General features: G+C 45.0%; 1 protein-coding gene across 3 annotated transcripts in view; it reads right to left on the bottom strand.

Annotated features, from left to right (window-relative positions):
• Positions 1-10,000, bottom strand: part of fgf13a (fibroblast growth factor 13a) — a 188,320-nt gene that overhangs the window by 93,384 nt on the left and 84,936 nt on the right. For 2 of the 3 annotated variants that reach the window (XM_042303062.1, XM_042303061.1), the window contains exon 3: positions 5,202-5,372. The exons of the other annotated variant lie outside the window; for it this stretch is intronic. In XM_042303062.1, the coding sequence (XP_042158996.1) occupies positions 5,202-5,372 (171 nt within the window). The remainder of the gene's footprint in view (positions 1-5,201; positions 5,373-10,000) is intronic. 3 annotated transcript variants of the gene reach the window in all.

Genomic DNA, 10,000 nt, shown 5'->3' on the forward strand with positions numbered 1-10,000 from the left:
GATCCTACTGTATATTGAGTTTCTCATCTCTCTGAAGGACAGACCCTGTTCCGCTACCACTGGAAATACTACACATAGAGTTACTTCAAGAGAGGGTTCTTCAAGGGTTCTTTTATAAGGGTGATGGTTCTACCCCTTAAATTTTTCCACATTTTGTTACGTTACGGCCTTATTTTAAAATTGATTATATCGTTTTTCCCCCTCATTAATCAACACACTATTACCCCATAATGACAAAGCCAAAACAGGTTTATAGACATTTTTGCCAATTTAGAAAAAAACAAAAAACTGAAATATGTCATTTACATAAGTATTCAGACCCTTTACTCAGTACTTTGTTGAAGCACCTTTGGCAGCGATTACAGCATCGAGTCTTCTTGAGTATGACGCTACAAGCTTGGCACACCTGTATTTGGGAAGATTCTCCCATTCTTCTCTGCAGATCCTCTCAAGCTCTGTCAGGTTGGATTGAGAGTGTCTCTGTATAGCTACACCTACTCATTCCAGGGTTTTTCTTTATTTTTACTATTTTCTACATTGTACAATAATAGTGAAGACATCAAAACTATGAAATAATACATATGGAATCATGTAGTAACCAAAAAAGTGTTTAACAAATCAAAAAATTCCACTAATTTACTTAAGAAGGAACACCTGTTTATTGAAATGCATTCCAGGTGACTACCTCATGAAGCTGGTTGAGAAAATGTCAAGAGTGTGCAAAGCTGTGGGCTTTTTGGGTGGCTATTTGAAGAATCTCAAATATAAAATATATTTTGATTTGTTTAACACTTTTTTGGTGACTACATGATTCCATGCATGTTATTTCATAGTTTTGATGTCTTCAGTATTTTTCTACAATGTAGAAACTAGCAAAAATAAAGAAAAACCATTGAATGAGTAGGTGTTCTCAAATTTTTGACCAGTAGAATATTTTTAGGTCTCTCCAGAGATGTTTGATCTCTGGTTTAAGTTCGAGCTCTGGATGGGCCACTCAAGGACATTTAAAGACATGTCCTGAAATGCTCTGGAGCAGCTTTTCATCAAGGATCTCTCTGTACTTTGCTCTGATCATCTTTGCCTCGATCCTGACTAGTCTCCAAGTCCCTGCCGCTGAAAAACGTACCCACAGCATGATGCTGCCAGGTTTCCTCCAGAAGTGACGCTTGGCATTCAGGCCAAAGAATTAAATCTTGGTTTCATCAGACCAGAGAATCTTGTTTCTCATGGTCTGAGAGTCTTTAGGTGCCTTTTGGCAAACTCCAAGTGGGCTGTCATGTGCCTTTTAATGAGACACTTCCGTCTGGCCAATCTACCCAAAAGGCCTGATTGGTGAAGTGCTGCAGAGATGGTTGTCTTTCTGGAAGGTTCTCCCATCTCCACAGAGGAACTCTGGAGCTCTTTCCGAGTGACCATCATCTTCTTGGTCACCTGCCTCACCAAGGCCCTTCTCCCCGGATTGCTCAGTTCGGCTGGGTGGCCAGCTCTGGGAAGATTCTTGGTGGTTCCAAACATCTTTCATTTTCTTGGGGACCTTCAATGTTGCAGACAAATCTGTGCCTCGACACAATACTGTCTCTGAGCTCTACGGACAATTCCTTTGACCTCATGGCTTGGTTTTTTCTCTGACATGCACTGTCAACTGTGGAACATTATATAGACAGGTGTGTGCCCTTCAAAAACAAGTCCAATTAATTTATTTTACCACAAGTGGACTTGTAGAAACATCTCAGGGATGATCAATGGAAACAGGATGCACCTGAGCTCAAATTCGAGTCTAATAGCAAATGGCCTGAATACTGAATACTTTCATTATGGGGTATTTAGTATAGATTGCTGAGGGGGAAAAAATAATTTGAGCCATTTTAGAATAAGGCTGTAACGTAACACAATTCGGGAAAAGTCAAGGGGTCTGAATACTTTCCGAAGGTGGAACCATGATCACTCAAAGAACCCTTAGAACCCTTAAATGGTTATTTGCAGTTCAGAAAAAACGGTTCTTTATAGCATCATAAACATTCAACTGTATATAGAACCTTCAGAGCATGGTTCTTTATATAACTTTTAAAAGGGGATTCTATATAGTACCCCAAAGGGGTCTGCTATCTTTACAAGCCAAATAACCCTTTCTGATACTATATGGAACCCTTTTTGCTAATTATGTAGTACCACTCCAGTACTGTATGTCCAGACAGTGTTCCTGAGAGAGGCAGCAGTGTGTTAGACAGGGGGGGAAAAAGTATCCAATTGTCAAACTTGAGTAAAAGTAAAGATAGCTTCATTGAAAATGACTCAAGTAAAAGTCTCAAAGTATTTGGTTTTAAATATACTTAAGTACTGTATCAAAAGTAAATGTAATTGCTAAAATATACTTAAGTCTCAAAAGTAAAAGTATATATAATTTCAATTTCCTTATATAAAGCAAACCAGACAGCATCATTTTCTTGTTTTTTTTTTTAATTTAAGAAGAGCCAGGGGGCATGCTCCAATACATTTACCAATGAAGCATGTGTGTTTAGTGAGTCCGCCAGATCAGAGGCAGTATGGGATGATCAGGGATGTTCTCTTGATAAGTGCAGGAATTTGACAATTTTCCTGTCATGCTAAGCATTCAAAATGTAATGAGTACTTTGTTGTATTACGGAAAATGTATGGAGTAAAAAGTACATACTTTTCTTTAGGAATGTAGTGAAGTAAAAGTAGTCAAAAATATAAATACTAAAGTAAAGTACAGATACCCCAAAAAGCTACTTATTAAGTAGTACTTTCAAGTATTATTGTTATTTAAGTAATTTACACCATAGGTGTTAGGGTAATGCCTGGGACGGTTCTTTGTACTGAACATAGGGCCATAGCACCGCCACGGACCACGGAACCACATCACATCAGTCTATTAAATGTTAATGACACCCCAGCTAATATGTTACATAAGGCAGCAGTCTCTCTCCCCTCCTTCCTTTGTAAATTCATTCACGTCACAGTGGAGTTGCAGCCAAACTGAATAATAGATCTGTAGTTCTTCTCTCTGTCTCTCTCTCTCTCTCTCTCTCCCTCTCTGTCTCTCCCTCTCTGTCTCTCTGTCTCTCTGTCTCTCTCTCTCTCCCTCTCTCCCTCTCCCTCTCCATGTTGAAGAGCAGCCCACTCATCTGATTCAACAGGGGATTGTTACCTGATGATATCATGTAGCTCTGAAACCACATGACAAACCAGCTTACACTGCAAATGTACTATAACCCGCAGGGAATCATCTTGCTTACCAAGCTGTCTGGAAGTCTGAAAAGGAAGGCACCTTCATATTTTGCAATCTTAGTACTCTACTGATGAACGTGGCACAAGCCTCGGGCAATAGACAATCAACCCCTAGTATTAAGCATACATGCACAATGCCTCGGCATGCAAGTGTTAAGAGCACACTAACGTTACTGTACGGTGTCTACCCCTCTCCCCAATGAGCATGACTATACACAGGCAAACCAAACCATCATGCGTCTGCAAGCGCCAGGGAAGGGGGTAGAGAGAGAGGAGAGAAGGGGGTAGAGAGAGAGGAGAGTAGGGGGAAGAGGAGAGGGGGAGGACGGAGAGGAGAGAGGGGGTAGAGAGGGAGGAAAGAGAGGGGAGGAGAGGGGGGAGGAGGAGAGGAGAGAAGGGGGAAAAGGGGGGGGAGGACGGGGAGGAGAAGGGGGAAAAGGAGAGGGGAGGACGGAGAGGAGAGAAGGGGGTAGAGAGAGAGGAGAGTAGGGGAGAGGGGGAGGACAGAGAGGAGAGAAGGGAAGAGGAGAGGGGGGAGGACGGAGAGGAGAGAAGGGGGTAGAGAGAGAGGAGAGAGTAGGGGAGAGGAGAGGGGGAGGACGGAGAGGAGAGAAAGGGGGAAGAGGAGAGGGGGAGGACGGAGAGGAGAGAAGGGGGTAGAGAGAGGAGAGTAGGGGAGGGGGGGAGGACGGAGAGGAGAGAAGGGGGAAGAGGAGAGGGGGAGGACGGGAAGGAGAGAAGGGGGTAGAGAGAGAGGAGAGTGTAGGGGAGAGGAGAGGGGGAGGACGGAGAGGAGAGAAGGGGGAAGAGGAGAGGGGGAGGACGGAGAGGAGAGGGGGGGGTAGAGAGAGAGGAGAGTAGGGGGAGAGGGGAGGAAGGAGAGGAGAGGAGAGAAGGGGGAAGAAGAGAGGGGGAGGACGGAGAGGAGAGAAGGGGGTAGAGAGAGAGGAGAGAGTAGGGGAGAGGAGAGAGGGGAGGACGGAGAGGAGAGAAGAAGGGGGGAAAAGGAGAGGGGGAGGACGAAGAGGAGAGAAGGGGGTAGAGAGAGAGGAGAGAGTAGGGGAGAGGGGGAGGATGGAGAGGAGAGAAGGGGGTAGAGAGAGAGGAGAGAGTAGGAGAGAGGGGGAGGACGGAGAGGAGAGAAGGGGGTAGAGAGAGAGGAGAGAGAGTAGGGGAGAGGAGAGGGGGAGGACGGAGAGGAGAGAAGGGGGTAGAGAGAGAGGAGAGAGTAGGGGAGAGGAGAGGGGGAGGACAGAGAGGAGAGAAGGGGGTAGAGAGAGAGGAGAGAGTAGGGGAGAGGAGAGGGGGAGGATGGAGAGGAGAGAAGGGGGAAGAGGAGGACAGGTAGAGAAAGGGGGAGGGGCAGCGAGCGGGAGGAGAGATGGGGAGAAGGAGAAAGAGAGGTGGGGGATCTTGGGCAGGGGGGAGTCGGACAGTTACTTAATAGGTGGGGCACATGCCAATACCGCACCAGCATTATCTTAGTATGACCCTAATGTGAATATGCTGTACGGACAGAGGGATAGGACTGTAGCACAAGTTGCAAGCTTCTTATTTTACGAAGCCTTGTGGTTGAAATAGAAACGTTAAAGTATGGTGGACAGCAGATGCGTCATTCTATAACCCTTCAGGGGGTTTTATTATTTCTTTATTTTGGCTGGAGCATGTGCCCCTGGGTGACAATGACCCAAGTCTGATGTTTGGAGGGGGTTTGGGTGGGCTGTGCTCCACAGGCAAGCATAAGACACACACACACACGCACACACAGACACGCACTATGAGTGAGAGCACGCACAGGACAGATACTTTTAAAAAATAGGACAGGAATGAAAGGAAACTTTGTTTTGAGGAGGAGGGGAGAACTACCAGTTCAGACAGAATATAAGGAGTGATAGAGAGGGGAAATGGCAACAAAAAAGGCAACAGATACAAACCGGGGGGTGCGGACAAACCTTCAGGCTCTGAGCTCTCTTTGTTGACCACTTGCTTCAGCGGGCAGCAGAAGATTTCGTGACACTTAGCACGAAAGGGGGACCCTTTGCTCCTTAAATCCGCCGATGAATGGACGGAATCCTGCCGCAACATAATGTACTCCTGGGTACCGGGAGCAGCGTCATCCTGGACTGCGGTGGTGCCACAACAGAATGAACTGAGGTTAGGGGAGCGCTCACCACAACACAGGCAGAAGAACAACGCAGGGAAGAAACAAAAGGCATAAGAGAAGACAGCAACAACATCACATCAGCAACCACTAGAGAATTATTGCAACACAACACAGTCTGCTACAACAGAGGAAGAGAGAGGGAGAGACAGGAAGAGAAACAGAAATAGAGAGAGAAGCTCACTAAACAACTTAAAAAATATAGCCCTAAAGTAACACCAAGAGAGGGAGGGAGGGAAAGAGAGAGAAAAACAAAGGGAGGAGGATTACGGGGCAAACAGATAGAGACAAATGGAAGCCAAACGTTATCACTGCGTGTCCCAAGGTCATTCTTAAATCATTCTAGAGTGTGAGAGGTTGGGTAAAGCAAGGCATGCGCGCAGACTGCAGTCTACCATCTGCAAGGTCAATACCAGCAGATCTAAGGTCAGACTGGCGTGCTACTGACCCCAACCAGACAGTGCCCTTTTTAAGGGAAGGCAAGCAAATGCAACGGCATGCGCAGATCCCAGACCATCCAAGCAGAGTGTGGTGGTCCCGGATTGTTTTCATGAAATCAACACATGCAGAGACGATATTATTACAGTGCAGATGATGAATTCTATGAGGAAATGATGGTATCAACTGTGTTTTGTTTTCAGTGGACTGCTGTAGGCCTGTCTGATGTCCACGAGTACATGTCTATAGGATCAGACACATTGTAAATGACCTGGGCAAGATGACTACACCCCATTTGTCTTCTCCTCCACATGACTGCCTTAGTCACCATCCTCCATTCATCTCTTAAACTGCATATATCCACTTGTACAGACAGGAGAGGCCTACTGATCCACCTGCTCTACACAGCCAGCCTCACGAGCTACTTCCCCCCTAGAGAAAACGGAGTCTAAATTAAGTCTGGGCGAAGTCATTATAATCTATTGTCATCCCGTGTTATGATTTTAGGCTGACATCCAAAAGTCCTCTGCGGTGTACTGGCTCAGTGATAAAGTCTCATCTTCTCTCCTCTCTCTCGCTGCTCAGCTATTAAAAGTTAAACATGAATGAAATATATACAGTTGAAGTCGGAGGTTTTACATACACCTTAGCCAAAAACATTTAAACTCCATTATTCACAATTCCTGACATTTAATCCAAGTACAAATTCCCTGTTTTAGGTCAATTAGGATTCACACTTTATTTTAAGAATGTGAAATGACAGAATAATAGTAGAGAGAATGATTTATTTTAGCTTTTCTTTCTATCGTCACATTCCCAGTGGGTCAGAAGTTTACATACACTCAATTAATATTTGGTAGCATTGCCTTTAAATTGTTTAACTTGGGTCAAACGTTTCGGGTAGCCTTCCACAACAAGTTGGGTGAATTTTAGCCCATTCCTCCTGATAGAACTGGTGTAACTGAGTCAGGTTTGTAGGCCTCCTTGCTCGCACATGCCTTTTCAGTTCTGCCCACAAATTGTCTATAGGATTGAGGTCAGGGCTTTGTGATGGCCACTCCAATACCTTGACTTTGTTGTCCTTAAGCCATAACTTTGGAAGTATGCTTGGGGTCAATGTTCATTTGGAAGACCCATTTGCGACCAAGCTTTAACTTCCTGACTGATGTCTTGAGATGTTGCTTCAATATATCCACATAATTTTCCTCCCTCATGATGTCATCTATTTTGTGTGCACCAGTCCCTCCTGCAGCAATGCACCCCCACAACATGATGCTGCCACCCCCGTGCTTCACGGTTGGGATGGTGTTCTTCGGCTTGCAAGCCTCCCCCTTTTTCCTCCAAACATAACAATTGTCATTATGGCCAAACAGTTATATTTCTGTTTCATCAGACCAGAGGACATTTCTCCAAAAGTACGGGGGTGGCAGCATCATGTGTTGTGGGGGTGCATTGCTGCAGGTTTGCAGTTGCAAACCGTAATCTGGCTTTTTTTATGGCGGTTATAGAGCAGTGGATTCTTCCTTGCTGAGCGGCCTTTCAGGTTATGTCGATATAGGACTTATTTTACTGTGGATATAGATACTTTTGTACCTGTTTCCTTCAGCATCTTCACAAGGTCCTTTGCTGTTGTTCTGGGATTGATTTACACTTTTTGCACCAATGTACATTCATCTCTAGGAGACAGAACGCATCTCCTTCCTGAGCGGTATGACGGTGCGTGGTCCCATGGTGTTTATACTTGTGTACTATTGTTTGTACAGATGAACGTGGTGATGATGAACTAACCCTAACCCAGATGAACTAACCCTAACCCTAACCCTTCAGGCATATGGAAATTGCTCCCAAGGATGAACCAGACTTGTGGAGGTCTACAATTATTTTATGAGGCCTTGGCTGATTTCTTTCGATTTTCCCATGATGTCAAGGAAAGAGGCACTGAGTTTGAAGGTAGGCCTTGAAATACATCCACATTACACCTCCAATTGACTCAAATTATGTCAATTAGCCCATCAGAAGCTTCTAAAGCCATGACATAATTTTATGGAATTTTCCAAGCTGTTTAAAGGCACAGTCAACTTAGTGTAGGTAAACTTCTGACCGACTGGAATTGTGATACAGTGAATTATAAGTGAAATAATCTCTGGAGACAATTGTTGGAAAAATTACTTGTGTCGTGCACAAAGTAGATGTCCTAACCGACTTACCAAAACAGTAGTTTGTTAACAAGAAATGTGTGGAGAGGTTGAAAAACGAGTTTTAATGACTCCAACCTGAACGTATGTAAACTTCTGACCTCAACTGTATAGAACTGTCAACATGTTCCTGGTTCTGTTGTCAATGAGCACACTCTCTCCCGCCTCCTACCAGCTAACCCTCCAACCAGAGAGCTCGATACGCACGCCTACCGACACGCGCATGTGCACACACTCAAGGAACACACACACACATACAGGCACGCACGCACATGTGCACACAAACGCACAAACACATGAATAAGGCCCCTCTCTCTTCTCCTGCGGGACCAACTCACTGCAGTGAGAAATAAAGGGGGACACAAACACTTTTCGGTCTTTTTAGAAGGACAGAGATAAAACGAGGAGGTAGTGTCCATGGCTCACACAAAGAGGCTGCTCTGCCATACAGAAAAGCATTTCAAAGGTGAGCAATAATTAGCCTTTACACCAGCATTTAGCTCGACTCTGAACAAGGGCACCCAGACTAAACAGAAGACAACATAGAGGTTGACTTTAGTTAATAGCTACAGCTAACGAGTGTCTCTCTTGTTGAGCACCTGTCGAACCCCAGTAAGAGTAGCTGTCGTCATTGGCGTCGGCTAATGGGGATCCTAATAAACCATAGTACAGTGTAAAGTGACTCGCGGGTCCATTAGCACACCAATTGATCGCCACTATCCTATTTTTCTCCAGAAACTAGGCCTATATGCCTTTGTCTTAGTGGAGACCACCGCCAACTACTTCCACCTAAATCCTCAACCCAAGATGCTGGTTTCATGACTAGTCAGCACTAAAACAGCAGAAGAGAAAAGCCAGAGTTGAAACTTTCCCAGTGTTTTGGGACAAAAGACACTGAGGAGTGTCAATGCACCTGTTCTGAAACCTGACCTTTCCGCTCCAGAGACAAGCAGTTGGGGGGAAAATAACTTCCATCTTGCTCAGATCCTTCTGTAACATCTAAATGGACTGTCCAATCAACCAGTTTTATAAATTGTACCTTGAAGATCTTCTTGCTCTTTTGAGGCCCTGATAAGGGATCTCTCAGTGCACAGTGGACTCCCCACCCCTCCTCTTTCCCTCTCTATCTGTGAGAAGTGAGAGTGTTGTGAAGTGGCCCTCGTGAAGAACACTCACCCTCTTCACAGACAGCCTGCACTGCCGGGTGCCGGTCACTTCATGCTGTAGTCCAGGGTCCAACTTCACACTGCTCACTAGCACATGTACTAATGCACTCTGCTTTTTCTCTCCCTCTCTCATCTCATCTGCAATGGGTTGAGCTCCACTGATGCAGGTACGATGGGGGGGGCTGTCTCAGGATCTCATCAGCAGCAATAAAAATGATAGTTGACAGGGGCCAGGGGAAGACCTGGGGAGTGGGCATGAGCAATTTACAAGTGGTGGCTCGCAATTCCATCAAACAGAAAGGGAGTCAAGCATTTTGCATGATCTGGCTAGAAATCGCTAATCTCTCAAATTAGAATCAAAATTAAGCAAAGAGTTAGGTCTGTAGCCGCAGGTACACATTATTAAATAGCTTGTGCTCATTGTGGAAATACAAGTGGTTGAATGCCATTGTCTGTGTCGGGATGCAATATTTATAGTTTGGCGATGTCTCATTGATTTTTGCGTAGTTTTATTTTGGTTGTATTGGGTCACCTTGGCGACAGTGAGCTGAGGTGAACTTGAGGTTTTCTTTGAAGCAGAGAGCGAATGAGCTTGCATATTTTATTCTGGGTCTTTGATCCTCCGTTTCTCCCTCTCTCTCCACAACTCTATCCAATAGGAGTAAAGTAGCTCCCTGGAGTCACATGATCTCCCGGTACCAATCCTCCCTAACTCTAGTCAGGAGATTCATCACCGGAAAAGTGTAGAAACGACTTAAAGTAACCCTCAAAATACATCATATTCCTCCTTT

This window comes from Oncorhynchus tshawytscha, linkage group LG21 (assembly GCF_018296145.1).
Source record: "Oncorhynchus tshawytscha isolate Ot180627B linkage group LG21, Otsh_v2.0, whole genome shotgun sequence".
NCBI classification, from domain to species: Eukaryota; Metazoa; Chordata; class Actinopteri; order Salmoniformes; family Salmonidae; genus Oncorhynchus; species Oncorhynchus tshawytscha.